Consider the following 23031-nt stretch of genomic DNA (forward strand, 5'->3'; position numbering starts at 1 on the left):
CCATATAATTATAAAATAAATCAACTGGAATATAAATATTGTACTTACATTTTAGTGTGTAGTATATAGAGCAGTATAAGTAAGTCGTATGAGTTTTTTGTTTGTACTGATTTCACTAGTGCTTTTTATGTAGCCTGTTGTAAAGTTAGGTAAATATCTAGATGAGTTGATGTACAGCTTGGAAGACTTCTGCGTAACCTCAGGGTTGTACCCCTGGTTGAGAACCACTGTTCTAGGGGACAGGTGGGGTGGTGTTATGGAGAAGTTTCTTTCACTTTCATTTTTGACTGGAAATTTCAGTTTAGACCCAAAAAACCTTCCTAACAAAAGTTTCATCCAAACCAACCCTCTCCTGCCAAAACTTTCAGTTTCAACAAATTGGTGTTTTCTGACCAAAAAATCCAAAAAAAAATTTTGTCAAAAAATTCCCCACCAGCTGTAATCGGATATGTGTATGGTTATATGACATGCGCTAGATCAGAGGTGTCAAGCTCATTTTGGAGGAGAGGGACAATGTCCATGTTTAATCATGGTTTGTGGACTAGGTTATAAGCTCATTGGAAGTATGAGTCAGGAGGTTATTACAACTGGGAGTGGACTGAGGAGGCTGGATGCAGCTTGCCGGTTCCCGGTGGCAGCCTGCTGCGGCCAGTCTATAGTAACCATAAGTGCCTTCTCTGAAACGCCAATACACCCTGCAATAGTCATGGAGGGGCCATTTCATTTTTTGTTAGTGGGCTCCTGGAATGGCATAGTAGTGATCCCATTGGCAGGACACAAAAGAGACCTTAGTTTTCTAGAGGATTGGTAAGGTCTTTAGGTGTGCAACGATGGGCAGTCTTCAGCCTCAAGGGATGGGAAGCTGAACATAATAAACTATCTGTGGACCATGATATCAATTCCTTTGGAAAAGGGTACAACCCATGGAAACCAGGCTCTATTATCGAGGTGAAGGCTCTGGAAGTATTCAACACACTATGGGAACATTACAAATTAAGTAAACCTGTTCCCAAGAAAAGTGAGTGACCTAATGCCCTCCTACATGGCTTTGCCACTGTTAGCAAGGAACTTAAACAGATTCTCCTACTTAATCAGGAGATCACCTTCCTGAAAATTGAAAAGGAGAAGAGTGAACTGCTAGAGAAGCAGCATTCAGTAGACCTCAACGCTGAAAAAGGTAAAATTACCTCCCTTACGCATCAGGTCTCCCAGTTGGACCAACAAATAGCGGAAGCAAGTAGGCAAGTCTCTTCTGCTGAAAAAGCAGCAGAAATAGGAGCAACTGAGCTCCAAGAGGCACAAGCAGCCATAAGGCAGCTTATGAGGGAAGTGTAGGTTAATCAAAACTCTCATACAAGCCATGTAACCTGCCAACATAAAATCGCTAAATTGCAGCGGGAGTTACAATCATAGAAGGGCATGGTGGCAGGTGCAAAGTGTCAGGATCCCCTTGCGGCATACCATCTAGGAGGGGAGAGTGACAGTGAAGATGACACACAGAATGAGGAATCTTCCTCCCCACCTTACAAAAGCAGCTTTACCCACAGCTCCTGAAGAGTTGGTGCAAGAGATAAACCAGCTATACCCTAAGCTGCCAGATGAACATAATACACCACCTATGGATCCCGTAATAACTTTGGTTACACAACATGAGGAAGTAAATCGACCTCCTCCCCTAATACAACATCAAAGTAAACCATTAACACCAGAGCAAGCCCATGCATTGAGTAAGCAATTTGGGCCATGTGATAAAAATACTGTAATGGAATGGTTAATGCGAGGTTCGGTGTCCCCAAACTTAACGCATGACGAGTTTGTAACGCTCTTACGTGAGTGTATGGCACCAAAAGACTTTGTAAACGTACCATATGATGCTATTGCTAACACAACTAATAATCAAGCTGATGCATATAGACACATTCTTAAGATATTTTATCTGAACACTAATATAACAGGCATGGCTTATGGTGACAAACAGAGAATGAATGAAAGACCCAAGAGATACTTTCTAAGGAAAAAATTGCTCTATTTGTTGGCTGGGATGGGATGAAATATTGGTGGAGGTGTTATCAGCTATGATTTACCAGAGCTGAGAGAGCTGTACTTACAGGCTTCACAACCCAGAATCAGACTAGGAATGGGTCCCATCGATGTTCAGCGTACTAGGTTACAGGAGTTGGAGAGCAGAGCAAAGGAAGTATATGAGTTGCAGTTAATACCTGGTTCTCAGCCAATAGTAAAAACCCACATAGCAGCTTTCAACAAAGCTAATAATGGTAATAAAAACGGTATGAAGCCTCTCAAGAACAAAACTGCTGGGAAAAGGTCAGAAAACCTACAAAAATACAGGGAATTTATACTGAAGGGCAACAAGTATGAGGTTCAAACCACTAAAAAGGTTCTGGCCAAAAGGTTAGAAAAATATGAGCCAGAAGAACAGGTGGCAACCTTAGGCCTTGATGAGGTATTTAGAAGACTAGCCCTGTACGAAGCAAAGCAGCAACCTGCAGGGTCTGCCGCCTCTATGGGTACTCCAATAGATGCAGCCCATTGACGGGGCCAAGGTCCCCAACGCTCTAATGTGGTGGCACCATGAAAAACCACCAATGGTGGGTGTCCCGCAGTTACCATCAAAGTAGAAGGCTATTTTGGGAGCCTTATACAGAGAGCATTGGTAGATACATGGGCCTTCTACCAGTCTCCTATGCACAGATGAACTGAATCATAATACCATTCCCATTAAGCAAGTTAGGCAGTTGGTCTCTTTTAATGGAAAAGAGAGTCTGATCCCATTTACTAAAGACCTGTTTTGTACTCTGGGCCTTTAACTGTAAAAGAGTCATTCGGCTTACAGAGTCTTGAAAATCAGGGAATTATGGGAGTAGATCTATTAAAAAGTTTTAAAGTAATAGTGGATCTACCACATAGGGCTTCATGTAAGGCAGAAGAAGGGGAAGAGGGTTGAATAATTTCAGCAGCTCATAGGATATTTGCCACAAAAACACCAAAGAAATTTACCTTACCAGCCTGAGAGGACGAGGTGGCAGAAGTGGCAAATAGACACCTGGCAGTGTTTGCAACTCCCAAACTTAGTTGTGGAAAAATAAAAGCTCTAGTTAATATTCATGGCCCCTGACCCAAAGTCAATAAAGAAATACCGATATTCTGCTGAGGCTCACAAGGGACTCAGACCCATCATTAAAGCCCTCAGCAGAATGTACTGATCACATGTGAGAGTCACTGCAACTCACCTGTTTGGCCCATGGGAAAGGCCAACGGGATGTGGCAACTGACCGTTGACTATAGGGGACTGTGATGATGCGCAGCCGGGGCTCGACCCTCCCTGGGGAGGAGGGGAGCCACACCGCCTCGCTACACGTCATCTGAGGGCCTCTGCCCTTGAGTTTGAGGGGTCCACAGTTCGGGCAGCTCAGACCCTGTAGACAGGACCGAACACGGGCACAGTCAAAAGGGGGCCCAGCCCTTGGTTCGGGTGGGGCACCAAACCCACAGGTACAGTAGCTCAGACCCTTGTGACTCAGGGCCAGCAGTTAGCCATTCAGGCAGCTCAGGCCCTGTAGACAGGACCGAGCAGTGGCACAGTCAAAGGGGGCCCAGCCCTTGGTTTGGGCGGGGCACCAAACCCACAGGTACAGTAGCTCAGACCATTGTGACTCAGGGCCAAGCAGTTATCAGTTCAGGCATTGATGGCCTCCTTAGGCCGGGGAGAGGGGGATTCTGCCACCCGGGTACGGGTGGCAGGGGAACGCAGGCCCACCCACTCCACTGCGTTCCAGCCCGGGGCCCTAGCAGCGGTTAACGCCGTTAACGGTCAGTGGGGAATCCTGACCGAAACACACAGACATGGGTTCCGGCATACTTGCAGTCTGACTGGGGTCAGCTGCCCCCAGGCTACTTCCTATCTCCCCCTCTGGTCCTACCTGATCATGGCCATCTGTCCCTGGGAAGCTTAGTAGCATGGGCTCCTCCCGGCCAGGGCTGGGCGGTAGATCTGGTAGTACCTCAGGAAAGTCCGGCCAGGCCTGGTCCGGGGGTTCCTCGGAGTAGTAGCAGGGACGAGGCAGCTCTGGCAGCTCCTCGTCATAGTGGGCGTGGGGCAGCTCCGGCAGCTCCTCGTCGTAGCGGGGAAGTTCTGGCCAGTCAGGGCAACGGCCCTGGGCCTCCGCAGCTTCCCAGTCAGGAGCACCCTCTAGCAGGTCCGCTCCCGACGGCGGCAGGGCTCCAACTGAGGGCTGAGGGCCCGCTTTTATACTCCAGGGCGCCTCCTGACCCTCTGAGGGGCAGGACTACCGCTCAGTGGCCCCGCCCCTTTTGGCGTCTGACTGGGTTCGACCCTCCCTGGGGAGGAGGGGAGCCGCACCGCCTCGCTACAGGGACTTAATAAGGTTACACCACGGATGGCCCCTGTGTTGGCCAAGTTCCCCAAGATAATGCCAATGTGCCTAATGATACTCAGTGATTGATCTGGCAAATGCATTTTTCTGTATTCCATTAGATCCAAAATGTCAGGACAAGCTGGCATCCATTTATGATGATAGACAACTTATTTATGATGATGGACAACAGAAAAGGGTACCACAAGGGTTGCATAACACACCTAGTATTTGTCACCAACAGGAAGCAGCCATGTAGAAGAAAATGAGAAACTTAAGTGGGGTAATAAACTACGCAGATTATGTGCTTATTGCATCTATAACTAGAGCAGAAACTCTAGATAAGAACCTAGAAATCATTAAAGCCACAGGTTTCGTAATAAATCCTGAGAAAGCACAACTACTTGAAGGGGAAGTAGTATATCTTGGAGTGTGACTGGGTCCTACAGGGAGATGCCTCATCCAAGACAAGCTAAAGAAAATATCTAATTTACCTGCCCCAACTGATGTGAGCACTCTATGCTATTTTTTAGGTTTGGTAGGCTTTTTGTGTGATTTTTATAGAGAACTTTAGCGAGAAAGCAAAACCCCTGTACCATCTTTTAAACAAGGACCAAGAGTGGCAATGGGGACAGTCAGAACAAGAGGAAGTGATATCATTAAAGAAGGCTCTCATAGAAGCTCCCGTGTTAGCCTTCCCAGATCCCCATAAACCATATTATTTACAGATAGCCAATACGGCAGCTGCTATCAGTGCAGTCCTTCTACAAAAGCAGGGAACTTCCCTAAAACCCATTGCATATGGTTCCCAGATTTTAAAACCCATTGAAATGCAGTGCTCACCATGTGAGAGAGAGGTATTAGCCCTTGTATTGGCCATTTTCCACTGGGAAATATTATATTATAGGGATGGCCCCTGTCTTGTTGAAGACAACTCACACTCTGGTGAGATATGTATTGTCAGGTAAAGCCAATGCGGGATGGCAAATTGGACCTCACCTGGCAAATTGGACCTTATCTCTCATTAACACAGAAATTGCTGTAGAAGAAACTAACTCCCCCAGTAAATTGTCTAATACTCTATGTCTAGTGGTTCTGGAAGAAAATGTAGGGGAAGACCATGAATGCTCCATCCTAACTGAAGCTCCTCCTATAATACTGACTCCTCGGCATAGGTGCCAATTTTTCCTGGCCCCTCCCTGACTCCAGCCCGCCCCCCCTCCATTCCAACCCCTTCCCTGAAGTCCCCGCCCCAACTCTGCCCTCTCCCTGCCCCTATTGAACTCCTTCCCCAAATCCCCACCCCGGCCTCGCCTTTTCCCTGAGAGTGCCATGTTCCCCCTCCCTCCCAGCGCTTGCCACCATGAAACAGCTGTTTCGTGGCAGCAAGTGCCAGGAGCTGGGGGAAAAGCGGAACCATGGCGTGCTCAGGGGAGGAGGTGGATGTGGAGCAGAGGCAAGCTGGGTCGGGGCTGGAAGCTGCCAGTGGGTGCAGAGCACCCACCAATTTTTCCCAGTTCGTGCTCCAGCCCCAGAGCACCTACAGAGTCAGTGCCTATGCTCCTCATAATTTGAGGTGGGAGGGACTCTTTATGGGAAATCAAACCTACCAGTTGACAGATGCTGGACAGGGAGGGTCGAAACTAAGGAAACAGGAAGCATAGGCCCACATATATTTCTTTGTCTTTCTATCTTTTCCTCTAACACAGAGGGCAGCCCTCGTGCAAGGATAGGGCACAATCTGTTCCTTGTGCTTGCCTGACACAAGGCTGGCACTAGGATTAGCCTCCCAAAACTAGAATGGGAAGGGACCAGATTACATCCCCCCAGACAGCAGAGTGAGCTTTGCTTTAACAGTAGTGTGTGCTGGATGCTTCCAAAGCAGCTGGAGCTCTGGGAGGCACTGTGGCTATGTTAGGCTCAATGCCTCTGGGAGTTGATACATCTTCATCAGACCTACAAAATGGGACTGCGCATTAAAGAGACACTAACTATTTTAAATCAAATTCAGGGCAATATCTACATTTTCTCATGCAGATTTGTTGATTGCAGTTTAAGGTTATAAGTTTGTGATCATCTTTAAATCTTTTGACTGTGAGAGAAAGTTTTTCTATTATATCTTATTTATATTTCAAAATTCTGCAGTGATGGAGACATTTTGCTTTTGTAAGTGCCTTTAAATAAATGCAGTTTTTAAAAGGTTACATTGTGAGGACTTCCCAGTTCACCATCCACAGGTAAAATAGGTTGGAAGGGGGAAAAAAAAACACCATACATAAACTTTGAATTCTATTCACTGGGTCCGCTTGTTTCCCTGTCAACATCACGATAGCTCTTGGTAAAATTGTCCTTTCTGCAAAGTAATTTTTAATCAGCTCTTTGGCAATTTCACATAATTATTTTCTCAAATCAAATTTTATCCCATACTTACTTGAGTGAATATTCACTCTCCACTATCACTCTTTGAGGTCCTTTGCTTTTTTCCTGTCTATAGCAGATTGCAGTGCTTTCAATACTTTGGCACAAAATGCGTCTGAACTGGAGTGGATTGGTTATTGTTGATCCCAGTGAAGCTGATTTTGTTTCAGCTGATCTGAGTTAGCACTCCCAGTGTTTAACTTCAAATCTCGGATTAGAATGAATATTAAAATGTTTGAAAAAGCCTTTGGCAAACTTGGACCATGTGCTGAAAAAAGCCTTAAATCAAAGAGTTTAGGGTTATAGTGTGAACCCCAAAGGATCTGTATTACTAATCCCCACGTGCCCTGTTTCTTGACTTCTTATTAAGACCCATGTCAGTAGTAGCGTGTTAGTAGTATCCCAACATGAACCTAACCAGGAATGGGAAGTAAATGGATTTTTAAGTGAAACTTGCAAGGGCCTAGTTGACAGAATTTAATCTCTGGCAAATAACTTGCTGTAACTCTCCCTGTAAAGAAAAACTTCATACAGAAACTTGATTCCAAAACTACTCCGCCATCTGCAAAGCCAAGGTGACTCAATGACTTTCTCTGATATCAGCTAGAAGTTTTGGAGTGTAGACAAAACCAGAATGTCTGTACACAACATTTCATTATAAAATCAATTACAATGATTAAAAGAAAAGGTGCTAATACATCAAATATATCACACACTTTACCAGCTAAGAAACCCTGCTTATGGTGCCATATGGAAAGGTGTGTACAGTTATCTTTCTTGATGGCAAAATGGATTATAATCAGTCTTTAGAAATCTAAATTAACACCCACATGATGGCATTAGACCAATTAATGACTGGACCTTGTCCCACTTGAGAAAGCCTTCTGTTGTTCCTGGAGTCATGCCTAGATCTTGGCCTCACTGGCCCTCCTTTCTATAAAAGGACAAAATGTTTAGGCTAGGCAGCTTTGATATTCATATGTAACCAACCTTGGCGGTTTTCTGTTTCATATATAGTCAATTTCAGGTCTTCTCCACACCCTCCTTTCCCACAATAACACTTTGGTTTCTTTCTCTCCTCCCCTGACTTGTGTGAGTGTTTACATACTTTATTTTTGTTATCCTTGTGCCAGCTAAATAGAACCTGATTCTTCTTGCATTTTAACTGATGTAATTTGTCTTGGTCAGTCCAAGTGCATGGATAGTTTCTATATTTCTTAGGTTTTTTTAAGGTTTCTTATCTCTTATTAAGGCCTGATTAATCTGCATAAATTAATTTTGATACTAACTTATCCATTCAAATGGCTAAAATTCTGTGGTAGATGAAATATTCCTACCAATATTTGCTAAAAAAAATCAGGCTGAATGAAGGGGAAAGAACTGGATTTTTATCAGGGTTTAAAATACCAGGCATGGATGTTTTGCTAAAGTAGGCAATTTAATGTTCTGATAAGTTTTTGAAATAAAAGAGATGATTTGGGGGAAATAAATATTTATATGATTTGAAAACAGCAAAGCCATCAGAGCCTAGTCATTATAAGTCTAAACATTGTATCATTGAAGTCAAAGACAGCTTTGCCATTGACTTCAGTGGGCACAGGATCAAGCCCTATTCGATACTATGTTCATTATTCTCTATTTTGTCTTATGCAATAGGTGTTTTGAATAGTTCCTAATCAGTTTCTTCCACATTTGGTTTAATTATTTCTTAAACTTAGTTTTCACCCTGTGAGTTATCGTCAATTAATTGAAAAGTGTGGTATAAAGCCCTTTGTAGTTGGCAAATATTTTACGTATTTAGTCAGGATCATGAATTAAATGGCCTATGTTCTTAGTGGATGCAACTGATTCTTTTGTTGCCTATACAGCATTTCTACTTATAATTTGTGGACTCAATCTCCATGTTCAAAAAAATATTGTCTAGGACTCAGAAGTGTTTCTGAACAGTAGTCATCAGAGGAATTTTGACTTTCCCTCATTTTTTTTCATGCCTTTAAAAAGAATGTAACCACTTTACTGATTTTTCCCCAAGGACCAGATTCTGCCATCCTTACTCACACTGAGTAGCACCTTACTCAGGCCTTGTTTACACTACAAAGTTTTGTCAACAAACTCTGCGATGTGACTTTTGGCAGCAAAAATGCTGTTTTGGCGACAAAATAAAACCACCGCGAGAAGAGATATAAGGCTTTTAGTGCAAAACTTTTCTCAATGAAGTGCCAGCGTAGACACCACGCTTGATTTTATCACTTTAATTGGCCTCCAGGAGGTGTCCCAAAATGCCCATCCTGAGCGCTCTGGTCAGCAGTTTGAACTCCACTGCCCTGCAGCCAGGTAAACAACCATCCACCTCTCCTACTTAGAAGCCCCAGGAATTTTTGGAATTCCATGTCCTGTTTGCTCAGTGTGGAGAGGTCTCATCACATCTTCCCAGGTGAGCATGGCAGGCTAGCGCAGCAAATGCTCTCCCACTTGGACCACTGCGGAGCTGCTCGATCTGCTCAGTACTGTGTATGGGGAGAGGAGGCTGTGCAGTCCCAGCTGTGCTTGAGCTGTAGGAACTGGGCTCCTATGGGCAGATTTCTCAAGGCTTGTGTGAAAAGGGCTATGATCGGGGGACACTGCAGTGCAGAGTGAAGATAAAGGAGCTGTGGCAGGTGTACCATAAGGCGAGGGAGGCAAACCATTGCTCCGGTGCTTCACCTCAGAGCTGCCGGTTCTATAAGGAGCTGGATGCTATCCTTGGTAGCGACCCCACCCCAATGCCAAGAGCAGTGGGCCTAAAGGTGGCAGAAAGAAGACTTAATCTAGAGGATGAAATTATTGATGAAGAGGTGGAGATAGACGATGATGTGGAGCTCCGTGCAGGGTCACCCAGTGGGGCAGGCAGCCAGGAACTGTTCACCACCCCAGAAGTGTCCAGCCAGTCTCAGCAGTTGCTCTCTGGTGAGCAAGAAACAGGAGAGGAGACGCCTGGCAAGTGGCTGTGGTTTACGTAGTGCGGAGATGGGTTCAGGATATAGAAATGTAGAAGGCTGGCTGTGTTTCTGTGTGCAGGACATTTCCCTTTGTAGCTAATCAGTACAGCAGAACAGGGTGTTGATGAATGCCGAGATCTCATGGGAATCCTCCAGCGAGATCTCCAGGAAAGTTTCCTGGAAGTTCTCAGCAATCCTCTGCCTAAGGTTCCTTGGCAGAGCTGCTTTGTTCCTTCTCCCATTTTAGGAAATTTTCCCAAGCCATTTGGCAATCACTTGTGCAGGGACTGAAGTGGCATATAGGCGAGCAGCATAGGGACCAGGGCAGAAGCCACAAGCATGTAGTAGATGCACCTTTACTTCCCTGCTTACCATCAGCAGTGAGATATCTGCTACAATGACCCGCCTGTGGAAAAGTGTGGGAGAATTTTAGAATTTTTTCCCCTAGTTGGCTGCACCACAACCTTTGCAGAGTGCTCTTTTCCCCGTGTAGCACGCTCCCAGCCACTACTCATCATGCTTTGGGTATTTGCAGAGTTGTGTGCTTACCAAGGGTCAGTGAGAAAGTAATTGTTATGTTACCAGAGGTGTATTATATTGAAATGTTTCAATATTGTGTGTGAACTTAACAATCATGCTTCTGTGCACTGTTCCTTCTGCTTTGGCAGATGTGGCCTTCAGGAACACCCCCCACACACCTGCAAAGTGTCTCCGGCAGATAAGAAAGTGCCCAAAATGGCACAAAGAAGACATGTTCTGGGAGGTACTGCACTTATCCAACGCAGAGAAAAGGGAACGCAAGGAGTGGAAGGAAGCAGGAAGGCAGGACAGAAAAGAAAATCAGGAGTTTGTTAAGGACACTAGTGAGCAGATGATTATAGTAATGGAGGAGCAAATGCAGATGCTGAAGTCCTTAATAATGCTGCCCTCTCCTGCAGCATATCCAGAACTCTTTTCCATGCCCCCTCAAATTCCACCCACACAGTCCTTTCTGCTTTCTGGGACTTCTCAGTTTCCCATTCACTCCACCCCCTCAGAAAACTTTCAAAATGATAGCTGGACCTACGCACAACTCTGAAAAACTGCCCTTTCCTGGTGCCCCCTTTCCTACCAAGCATCTTTTTGCGGGTGTGTGTTATTTCTTGTGCAATAAAAGCAAAGTTTTTGAATGGTAACTCATCTTTTTTCGTTTCCTACAAATTGAGATAGCAGACTCTACCAACACATACATGGGCAGTTTAATCATTTGCTCACTAAGCAGTCTGCCTCAACACTCCACCCCTGAGCAAATCTTTCACATTTAGCTTCACAAATTATGCAACATACAACAAGCAGCTATGACCAGGGGAATATTATCCTCATTGAGGTCTAACCTGCCATAAAGGCATTGGCAGCGCCATAAAGTTCCACTGTCATCTGGCATCTGTTGTTGAACCACTCCTTACTGCTGTCCAGATTTCCCATGTAAAGTTTCATGAGCCACTGTAATCTTCTGGTCTGGAAAGAAAGTCCCTGCTTGTAGCTTTCTACACAGGTCAGTGTTCCTGAAGATGCGTGCGTCATGCACTTTCACAGACCACCCCAGGTTGATGTCAGTGAAACGCCCCCTGTGATCCATAGGCGCCTGTAACACCATGGTGAAGTACCCCTTCCTATTGATGTACTCTGTCACAAGGTGGTCTGGTTCCAAAATTGGAATATGGGAGCCACTTATCGCCCCTCCAGTTAGTGAAACCCATTTCTGCAAAACTGTCCACTATTTCACGCATATTTTCCAGAGTCACAGCCCTTTGTAGCAGGATGCGATTAATTGCCCTGAACACTTGCATTAACGCAGCCCCAACGGTGAACTTCCCAACTCCAAATTGATTCATGACAGACCTGTAGCAGTCTGTAGTCGCCAGCTTCCACACAGCGATTGCCACAGGCTTCTCTACCAAGAGGGCAGCTCTCATTCTGGTGTCCTTGCGCTGCTGAACTGGGACGAGCTCCATAAACAGTTCCAGGAAGGTGACTTTCCGCATATGAAGTATCTGTAGCCACTGCTCATCATCCCACACCTGCATGATGATATGATCCCAACATTCAGTGCTTGTTTTCCAAGCCTAGAAGCGATGGTCCACTGTCTGCAGCTATTCCATGAATGCCAAAAGCAGGGGCGGCTCTAGGCATTTGGCCGCCCCAAGCACAGCAGGCAGGCTGCCTTTGGCGGTTTGCCTGCAGGAGGTCCCCGGTCCCGCGGATTTGGTGGCATGCCTGCAGGAAGTCCGCCGAAGCCGTGGGACCAGCGGACCCTCCGCAGGCATGCCGCCAAAGGCAACCAGCCTGCCGCCCTCGTGGCGACTGGCAGAGCCCCCCCCGTGGCTTGCCGCCCCAAGCACACGCTTGGCATGCTGGTGCCTGGAGCCGCCCCTGGCCAAAAGCAATCTAAAGTTGCTTCTACCCATATCATGCAGCATGTCAGGCAACTGGGAGTCTTCTTCAGTTAGGAACTTTGTGATTAACTGCACTGCCATCTGCGACATCTCCATGACAGTTATCAGAGCATAGGACAGCAGTGCAAGATCCATCCCATCTCACAAAGATGCCGGGGCACACCGCAAACAAGGGCCATTGAAAAATGCCATGAAAGAAAGCTGGAAGCCCATGAAATGCTGGGACAGAAAGCAATGCATCATGAGACATTGAGCCCAATCCCAAGATGGGCCGTGATCCACTCCGCCTTCCCACAAGACTTAGCGACAGAAAGTGTCAAGCTGGACTGTGGGATAGGTATCCACAGTGCACTGCTCACACTGTCGGCTAGTGCCCCAAGTGTGCATGTGCTCTGGTGACAGAGGGAGTGAGTGTGAACATGCAAAGCGATTTTTATTATAGCACTTTTTGAGTGTCAACATAACTTTTGTCGACAAAAATCTGTAGTGGAGACAGGGCTTCAGTGAGTAGTCCCACTAAAATCAGTGATTTCATCAGCATACAATACAACATTACTGAACCTACTGTTAACCACTATGAGATATATTGCATTGAAGTCTATGGGATTCCTCATGGAATAAGAGGCAGAATCCGGCCCTAGTTTTGAAAAATCTTTTAGAAGTTCCCCCTTATTCATGTGGTTTTTGCTACTTTCCAGTTTGACCTTCAGAACCAATTTCACTGCATCTTATAAAATGACAATAGAAGCATCTGGGATAGAGTTAATTTCAGAATACTCTGCTGTATTTTTAACTGATTGATGACAAGAACATACTGGAGTAAAGTATTTCCATTTCCAGAATCTGATACATTTTTCTGATTGTGCTTATTTGGATCCAGTTTGGTGCATGGCCATACCAAATATTAATAGAGCCTAAGCTGATTAAAAGATTTTTTAATTATCATCAATGAAAGAGAGAGAAATTTTGGAGTATGATTTGCATGGTATTTCACAATGTTTTGTAATTCATTGCATTTGCTAACAATTTTAAACATTCTTCCTCCATAAACATTTGATTTCTAATACCTTATTGCAACATACCTGACAGGGTTAACGGTAGGTTCAGTAATGTTTTGTTCTGCATGCTGAGGAAAGTTTTGACATCAGCTATCCATCCAAAAAGAGCCATCCTAAGAGTAGCTGCAGTTTGTTCCTGCAAGAACTCTTGAAATGCAAAATTCCATAGAGGAACAACATGAGGACAGACATGACATCATATGGCATCACTTACAAACTGCTTGTGGGCATTACTAGTAAAAATTGGACATCCCGTCTGTAATTTTCCCTGTTATCTGGGGAATATTATATGCTCTGGGCCGAAGTCTGAAATTAAACAGTTTAATTCTCATTATTTTTAGGGCTTTCATACAATGCTTAATTTGTGTCAGGGCACCTTTAGGCTTAGCAGTTCATAGCCCCACCACCTCTGGGCTTGCTGCATTGTTGTAAATGTAAAAAAATTGCTTGCACCCTGGCATCTCTTTCATTACAAATTAAGCACTGCTTTCATATTGTTCTCCCATAAGAATTCCATTGTTTTTCATTTAACTCTAGGTCCTTCATTCTCCATTCATCTCCAACTTTTCACTCTATTGGCTGTACAGAAGATTTGAGCCAGAATCTTGCATTTATATGGAACAATTAAGAGTTAAAGGGCCAGTTCCTCAGTTGGCATTCACTGGTATAGCTCTGTTGAAGCTACACTGATGTACGCAAGTTGAGGAGCTGGCCCAAAGCCTCTAAGATTCTACTTCTGCATCCTCTGATTGGAAAGCTGTATAAAGTTGTTCATAACTGTAAATAATTTTTTAAAAAATCAGTGTTTGTTAATTGATACCTATTTTTCATTTGCTCAGAAGATATAAGTATCTCTTTGAAACAAATCCCCAGGAGCCTAGAGTTCAGTGTTTATCTATTCAAATGTCTATATGTTGTTTGATCATCCAACTTGAGACCATAATTCCTCCATCGAGAGGTCCGTCTGTACCAAAGATCTACCAGTCCTGCCTACATTCTAACTATTACAATTGTTAAAGAAAGATTTATTTCTAAATATTTTTTGCAAACTAAGGAAAGAGACACTTTTGATTATTTTAGGTTTCAAATTGGTGTTCTAAGCCTGTTTTAAGGTCTGCCAGGGGTTCATACACACTTTCTAAGGTATGCAGCATTTAAGTGCAGCAGGCATTCCTGCTGATTGTCTAAAAAGAACTTCTACCCACTCAAAGGGCATTAAGAAATCCAGCGATGTCAACTAAAAATGTATTAGTATAGTTCTATCAAGCAGGAGAACATTATATTCTAATTAACACAGCTGACATCTCCGGAAAGGAATGGAATGTACATGTTTCTGAAAGAGTAAACAGCTCTCTATGGCAGGGATTCCTGTATTTTTCCTTGATAGACTGATTGGAAAGAAGTTTTCTCAAATTATGGGATCAGCCCCATGTGGGAGTTGAACAGCATCTAGTTAGGGCCTATACAGAGGGAGTGGCTGGTTAAACTGGCTTTAGGGCCTCTCTGAATGGCCATTGTGGCACAAGGGAACCAGAAAAGAATAAAGAACCTGACTCAAAGTAATAAGTAGACATGGTCCCTGCCTTTTAGGAGGACGACACAACAGACAGAATAACAGACCGTGGTGGATGGATGGGTGAGGGAGGAGATGAAACAACAGAAAAATATAAAGAGCTTGTTAAGGATTGCAGGGAAAATATAAGAGCAGCAAAATGGCCGGATGAGCAAACAATGCCATATGTGTGTTGTTAATAGCATTACAGCACTGTGGCTAATTAACGGCTTGCATTGTGTCTTCCAGTTCCAGTAGACAACTAACCAAGCTGTTACTGCTGGCTTTTTTTCTGTGTAATGTTCTGGGTTTTTTTTGTCATTTCTCCTATTATACCTAGGACAGTTAAGTAATGCTGATGACTGGTCAGTTGCTTTCTAGGTATGCAAGACAGAACTGTGTGTGGTGGGAAACACTACCTGAAATAAGAGAAAAACTCACTCTCCAGCATAAGCCTTAGAAAGTCAGCAACCAACTTCCCCCTGGTATGCAAGGAAGGCGTAGCATCATAAATTTAGACAAAATTTCATGAGACAAACGAACCTACTCCAGGACACACACCTGTCAATCAACTTCTGGTTCCTTTGTCACATTTAAAGCACCATTGTGGTAGCCAAAAGACCCGATTCTCCTCAAGTTACGCTGCTTAAAGCAGAAGTAACTCCACTGAAGTTAACGGGATTTCCCTGTCCCCCATTGCCCTCCCAACCCCCGGTGGTCACTTAGTTACATCCAGTTTTGTCAATTTAGTCATTTTCGAACCCCGCCCTCCCCCCAGTAAATTCAAACACCCCTCTAATTTCAATTCCTGGGGAAAACACAACTGCCTATAGTGGTGTAAAACCAACATAAATGAGAGGGGAATCAGGCCCAGAATGTTTAAGAGTTTATAGATATGCAAAGCAAGTAGTAGATAATAAATAAAAAGGACTTTTTTTAAAAAAAAGGTCTTTTATAAGAACAATAAAGAGGAAAGGACACCCACTATGTAATTAAGATCTTTAAGACAGCTGTTGGTAAATAGCAGGTAAAGGAAGTCCTGGAGAAACTAAATATATATACACATCAACATTTGGGTTAAAATAATAGGTGTCCCAGGGTGATAAGCATATTATCTGAATAAGGACTCAATTCTGCAAGTGTGTAGGGAGAGTTGTGAGAACTGCCTGGAGCCAGAGCAGTTGGCTATGACGAAATACTTGTGCATGGGACTGGTTGAAAGCAATTTTTGTCAGTACCTGTCACTGTGATAGCCTCGTCTCTCACTTTCTCCCGAGGTTAGCTAGTCTACACTAAAAGCATTCTAAAGTGTATGCCTCAAGAGTACCTTGAAATAAGGAAAAGGGCTGTTATACAGATATTTGGGCCTTAACATAATTATACTTTTAAGATACTGTGTCCTGACCATGGCCTCTGTCCACACGCTGTACCAAGGCTTATTTCACTCTTACTCAGCAGTGCTTATTTCTGTGGAAACATACATTTTTACTATGTTACTTAGCTCAGTGCGCGTTTCCACACCACGGGCCCAATCTTGCTCCTGTTGAATTTAATGGGAGCAGGATCCAGCCCTGTTTGGAAGCTTATTTTTCTGACTGTGCTGAGAAAAAGCTGAGTGCTCAGCACTAGCTTCTCTACCATTATTTTATCAACCATAATTTAGAAATGGCTCCAAGACCCAGTCAGCAGAAAATCTTCCATTGACACCAGTGGGAGTTGGATCAAGTCTTTACAGAGTATTGGGCAACTAATTTTTAAACGACATATAGAAAGGGGGGGGGGGGCTGAGACAAATGTGGTACCAGTCTTAAAAAGAATAAAAGAGGTGTTCTGGCAGTCCATGTTCAGTAAGTCTAACTTCACTTAGCACCATTGCTTAGAGAGGGATGGAAGAGAGTGCTGATGAAAAGGCTAGCTACTTTAAGATGGTCACACACAGCTTTTCTTTTGCAATGAAACTAAAAATTTGATCAAGTAACAATTAAAAAAATTTCAAAATTTCGTTTACCTAAACTTGAGACTAAATCTGTTGTACCAAATCAGAATTTAGTAAGTCTGAACTTCACCTGAGGTATTAAACAAAGTAAGATTTATAAGCATTCATCTGTACTGAATTCCTAGATCATAAAAAATATGTTGAGTCACATTCATATTGTTCCAGTCCAAAATCAATGCAGACCAAAGTTAAAATATGTCTCTCATAGCAATATTCCATGGCTAATTACTTCTTAGATAGCTTATCTTTCTCTAGTGTCAACAGAGAAAATGTTTTAGGAAAATCATTTACAAAGGTTAGTGAACAAGATTGTTAAAAAATGTAAGAGCATATCAAAAGGCAGAAAGACAGAGGTCAAAATTCTTCACCAATTCACACCTGGTACTCTCCCATTAAAATGAATGGAGATGCAGGGAATGTAAGCTAATGGAGAATGAAATTCATTGTATCTCAGGATATCGGGGGTCAGAGGAATGAAAACAGACAGCATTATTGGTTTCTGCTTTCAGCTTCTATTTTCTTTTCCTTTATTATTTGATTTTTAATAAAGGAAAGGCCCATTGCAAAATCTTAAATTTTGTGTGAGTTATATTATGCAGAATTACATTAATACCGTCATATGACACTGAATTTTAGTATATTTTTTTCTCATTTTGTTGGTGATGTAAAGTTTTTTTCTCCATCCAAGTTGTATTTTGACAATTCTTTTAGCCATTCCAAATATGCTAGAGATGTGTTAGATTCCTATTTTATGAGAATTTCTCATTTTGCTACTGACAGGCATACTAGTACCCATTTCTTGGGATATGTTGAAAGATTTAATTAATCTACTAAGTCTAAGTATATAGACCAGGAGGCAGAGGAAGTTATATCTATTCAGCATTGTTATCTTTGCATATACTGCTCCGGTACTTCTGTAATTTGTGACAAAAATATTATGTGGGACAGTTTTCAGCTGATGGTTTGTAGCATTTGCACAGTTTACTTTGATTAGCAAAACCTGAGGTATTTTGACAGTCTGGTATCCAGTAATATCTATTTAAGATTTTCTTGTGGAAAATTTTAAAGATAATCAACTGGATGTTCTGCTATCTTTCTTCTTGATCTTCTTCAGTCAATGAAATATGTTTCCATTTTACCTTATATCTCATTTAGTGCATACAAAAATGTGGTTTGTGTATATTGCCCCAAAGGTATCTTTTAATACCAAATTTAAGAAAATCTTTAAATGGAGACATTTGTTTTTCCACATATAGCCTAATTGCTATTATATAATTCATAAGAAAAAAGCCATATAACAGGGACAAGGCACAAATGATATATTTTGTATAAGAAATGGAACAAAAGTGCCAGTAAAAATTAAAGCTGTTACTCTGTATATTTGTCTTTGCATTCACAAATTTGTAGTATTTGTACTGTTAATTTAAACTTTTCAGTGTTCTATACGAGGCTGAATATTGAATTCGATAAACCTCAGTAATACGTTTTATAATAAAAGAGCTAATTTAATCTTTGGAATGACTAGGGTTTTTTTATAGATATATTTGGGATGTTTGAGCTATCTCATATTTAATAAAATTCTACATATTTAGTCACAGATTATTTTGTGAAATGTGTACTATCCTAACTGTGACATTGCATAATCTAAGAAGACCATGTGAAACCAATGTGAGGGGAAAAAAAAGAAACAGGAATGTCTTTGCTCTTAGAATCGATGGTTTCCATCACATCTCAAGAGGAAGACTAAAGCTCAATTTTGAAAATATTGGATATTATTTCAAATTACCTCAGAGACTTAGGAAACACAGGTTTGGCTATGTGTATTTTTTCCATCCCTAGAAACTACTATTTTGTAAAAATTATGTGTTGGTAACTCATCAGTATCTATTATTATAAAGAATAGAAATTGATTTTTAATATAAAAATTGTCAGAGGACAAAATTGTTTAATGGGCAGGAATGACTTAGTCTGAGAAAAAATTAATCAGATTATCTTCACACAGCAGGGTACTTAGATGCCCAGAAGCAGGGCAGTTATGTTTTCAACCTAATCACTGGACTTCCCCATTGAATTTGGGATTGTTGTTTTTGGATTTTTTTCATTCTCCAGAGTACTCTTTTCGGGAAGTCAGTGTTGCTCCCCCTATAAAATAAATAAGCCAATCAATGCGCAGAGAACCAGCAAGAGAAGCACAGCTGGGTAGGGGAGCTCAGGCTCTGGTCTAGGGGCCTGCTGCACATTGATTTCAATGGGCCTTGGAACGGGCTCTCAACCAGGGAAGCCCAGAGCACGGACCGTGCGCTACAGGCTGCCCCCAGCATAGCGTTGGGCACAGACAAGCCGGGATAAGAGCTGCAGCCCTAAGCCCCGCCCCAGAACTTCAGGGGGCTGCCGCCTGCAGCAAGCCACGCCCCCGCCGCTCGCGCATCCCCGCAGAGCCCCGCCCCTAAATCGTGTCTGATTGGCCCGTCAGGAGGCGATTAGCAGCAGGACGTCAGGGCGCATGCGCAGTGTTTGAAAGCGATGGCGGCGCTCACGGAGGAGGCAATTCGGGAGCGAGTCACTCTGCGGCATCAGAACCTCGGTAACCAGCTCCCATCCTGGCGGCGCCGCTCCTCGAGGAGGGGGTGGCAGGGATGGTCGCTGGGGACAGGAGCCTGGAGATGAAGGCAGTAGCTTCCCCCCGCCCCTCCGCGACTCTCCTGCCTGTCGCCGGCGGTTTAAAACCGTTAATCCGGCAGCATTAGGCGGGTTGGAAAACAAGAGGCGGGGCTTGTCTAGTGGTCCCGCCCCCACAGCACCGCTGACCAATGGGAGGAGACGACTGACAGTCGCTGGGACTCCCCTTTCTCATTCTCTCCCACCCGGCGTGGCTCTGGGGCCTGTGGGGGGCGGGGCTAAGACTCGCTGCACGCGCCGGTCAGGATCTGCCCGTCCCGTCCTATGGCGGTGTGTGAATGAGGGCGTGGCCACGCCTGGGGTGGGCGGGGATGGCCTGACTGGGGTCTCCCGTCGCGCTGCTCTCCAACACTGCTGGGCCCTGTGGTTGGTCAGATGCCCCTCAGCAGCAGGTTAGCAGGGATGCGGCATGGGGCAAGGCCCCTGAGCAGGGCCACTTTGGAGACCAGGAGCCCCCAAACAGGGATTTGGCAGAGGCGGGAGTCTGCAGCTTCGCCACGACGCCCAGCCCTTCCGCAGCAGTCGGCTTTGCCTGTCACAGAGCAGTACCCATATCTACTGCTAGCGGCTGCCCAGCCTGTTGCTATGGCACAGTAGGGGAGGGCATCACAGCCATCCCAAGTGGTTGAGGCTTGGGACCATGGCAGTGATGGTCAGCTGTGATCCTGGTGGTGGCCATGTGCATGTGTGGATGTGCTTGGTTATACATATATTTGCCGTGAGCCCACCCACGTGTTCAAACTGTCCTGGATTTTAAAATGGCAGCTGTTGTGGTTGGAGCAGCCTGAATCCCACATCATAAAGAAGGAGGTAGAGATGACTTTATACCACTTTTAGAGCTCCCTGGTTCTACACAGGGGGCTGGTCCTTGGAGCATCAGATACAATTGTCATTGTCCAACTGTCCTCTGACCTTGCCCCTCTTCCCTGGACCATGCTCACATGCTCCTTACAACAGGGACTGTGGAGGCAGTATATCACTAGTTAGGTGTTTAACTAGGGGAATCCCCAGTTAACTGATATATGGTGATTTTACAGTAGACTGTGTAGGAGGATCTGACCCCCTCTCACGTTTCTTGTCCCATAAATCTGTAGTGGCCTCCAAATTATTAGAGCCAGAAACCATTGTTTTATGCCATCTATAAAAGCTGCTGGGAAGCCCCACTTTCAAGCAGAAAAAAAGTGGAGTGTTAGGGTACATCTGCGTTGGAATAAAAGACCCCAGCATAGCCACAGCTGGTCCAGCTCAGCTAAATTGGACTATAGGGCTAAAAATTGCTGTGTAGACATTCGGGCTTGGGCTGCAGCCCAGGTTTTGGAACCCTCCCACCACATGGGGTCCCAGAGGTTGGGCTCTGCCTGAACCGAAACATCTACACAGCAATTTTACAGTCTGAGCTCTGGAAGCCCAATTCAGCTGACTCGGGCCAGCTTAATTGCTGAGTAGATGTACCCTCAAAGTCCAATACTGCTGTCACTTAGACTAGTTTTAATCCAAAGTAACTTTGATCAAATTAAATGTATTATTCTAGTCTTACACCAGTGTATCTCATAGCAGTATATAGCCCAACAGCTGTAGTGGCTCATATCACGATGAGCATAATCGTCCACTTTGCAACTCATAGTCATTTGTTCCAGTGCAAAGCGAGTGTAAAACTCTGCAAAATTGGAATTGGTAGATGAGTACATAAGATGGAGGCCCGTTAGCCAGTAGAATTACCTTTCCTTCCTCACTTCACTTCCAGTCAGGATAGTGTAATCAGACTGATCTTTTTTCTTTAATTGGTATACAATCTGTGCATGTGGTACTATATGAAATTAGAGAAAGATCAATTGCTCGTTTGAGTACCTCACAATCCTAATTAGACTAGCACGGATAAAACATAGCACATTGACTTACTAAGTGAAGATCCAAACTCAAAGGGATACAGATATCTTCTTTTGTGTTTTCCAACGCACTTCTCCCTAAAGTGGGTTAACATTGAAAGACCCCTAGAAAAAGCATGTCATAAGGAGTGCCTGAGTGTTGAGAATGAGAAGTAAGTTGGCATGCTAGATGTGAAAAGGAGTAGCTTGGAAGAATAGACTGTTTTAATTAGTTGTAAATTGGGAAAAGCTCTGGGCAACAGTAACCTGACTTCAGATGTACAAAGACAGTACTGTGTGGGTCTCTTGCAACGATAACAGCTAGAAACTTTGGGACAGAGTCTGCTTGCCGCTTAACAAATGTGCAATACGGGAAATGGCATAGAGAGCCTTCCCTTGCCAGCTCTTGCATGGTCCACATAAGGATCAGGGAGAATTGCATTTGCTGTAGTTGAAGGGCATGTAACATCCCAAGGATGCATTGTGGATGTTAGATGGATTTGTCAGTGCTGTACACTGGCAAGCCATATGCGAGATGGAGGCAGAAGTAAGCTGCACCCTACAAAGAAATGTAATAGTGGGCATGCTCCAGGCAGTGCAGTAAGGGGGAAGGGAGCAGAGGAGATTGGATAGAGGGCAGGGGAGTTTGGGGTAGTGGTCAGGGGGCAGGGGTGTGGATGGGGTGGGACAGTCAGAGGGTGGGGAATGGGTGCAGGAGTCCGGGGGGTGGGGGGGCAGTCAGGAAGGAAAGAGGGTGGATGGGGTGGCGGGGGGTGGTCAGAAGTAGAGGTTCCGGGGGTGGACAGGGAGCGGGGGTGTGTGGATGGGGCAGGGATCCTGGGGAGGAGCACAGCCTCCCCTAACCAGTCCTTCGTACAATTTCCGAAACCCGATGCGGCCCTCTGGCCAAAGTTTGCCCACCTCTGATCTATATGCTTAGGAACTCCCAGTTGTGTAAGAGTGGTTGATTCAGCATTGCTATGCTCAGAAGCTCCCAATGTTTCCTTTAGTGTGGTATGATACCCAGGGCCGGTGCAACCATTTAGGCAGACTAGGCGGTTGCCTAGGGCGCCGAGATTTGGGGGCGCCAAAAAGCGCCCCCCAATTTTTTTTTAAATGGTTGAGCAGCCGCTGCTGCTAGGACAGAGAGGGAGTCTGAGCTGCCGGCGGAAGCCGGCAGCCCAAGGTGTCCCCTGGGTCAGGGCACTGCTGCGGCAGCCGGCAGCCCAGGGGGTCCCCTGGGTCAGGACGCCGCCGGAGGGGGCGGCAGGCAGCTCCCGTGGAGCTGCCGCAGTCGTGCCTGCGGGCAGTCCGCTGGTCCACTGCTCGGATGGAGCTGCCGCAGTGGTGCCTGCGGACGGTCGGCTGCTCGCTCGGTTTGGGTGGACCGCCCGCAGGCATGACTGTGGCAGCTCCATCTGAGCCGCGGAGCAGCGGACCGCCCACAGGCACGACTGCGGCAGCTCCACCAGAGCCGCTGGACCAGCGTGCGGGGCAGCGAAATTGCCGTCCGCCTAGGGCACTCAAAACCCTAGTGCCGATCCTGATGATACCACATTTCCACTAAGGGCTTATCTACACTACTACTTAAGTGGATGTAACTTAAGTCGCTCAGGAGTGTGAAAAAATCATCCTTTTGTGATGCAGGATACATCG

At 44.8% G+C, this 23031-nt stretch overlaps 1 protein-coding gene across 4 annotated transcripts in view; it reads left to right on the top strand.

Annotated features, from left to right (window-relative positions):
• The first annotated feature begins 19292 nt into the window (after positions 1-19292).
• CEP72 (centrosomal protein 72) overlaps positions 19293-23031 on the top strand; it is a 54199-nt gene continuing 50460 nt past the window's right edge. For 2 of the 4 annotated variants that reach the window (XM_050938196.1, XM_050938197.1), the window contains exon 1: positions 19317-19415. In XM_050938196.1, coding sequence (XP_050794153.1) covers positions 19355-19415 — 61 coding nt within the window. In that variant the 5' untranslated portion in view covers positions 19317-19354. Of the gene's footprint in view, positions 19416-23031 lie in introns of all 4 variants that reach the window. The other 2 variants (XM_050938199.1, XM_050938198.1) reach the window with 2 other exon arrangements.

Source organism: Gopherus flavomarginatus, chromosome 2 (assembly GCF_025201925.1).
Source record: "Gopherus flavomarginatus isolate rGopFla2 chromosome 2, rGopFla2.mat.asm, whole genome shotgun sequence".
Lineage (NCBI taxonomy): Eukaryota > Metazoa > Chordata > Testudines > Testudinidae > Gopherus > Gopherus flavomarginatus.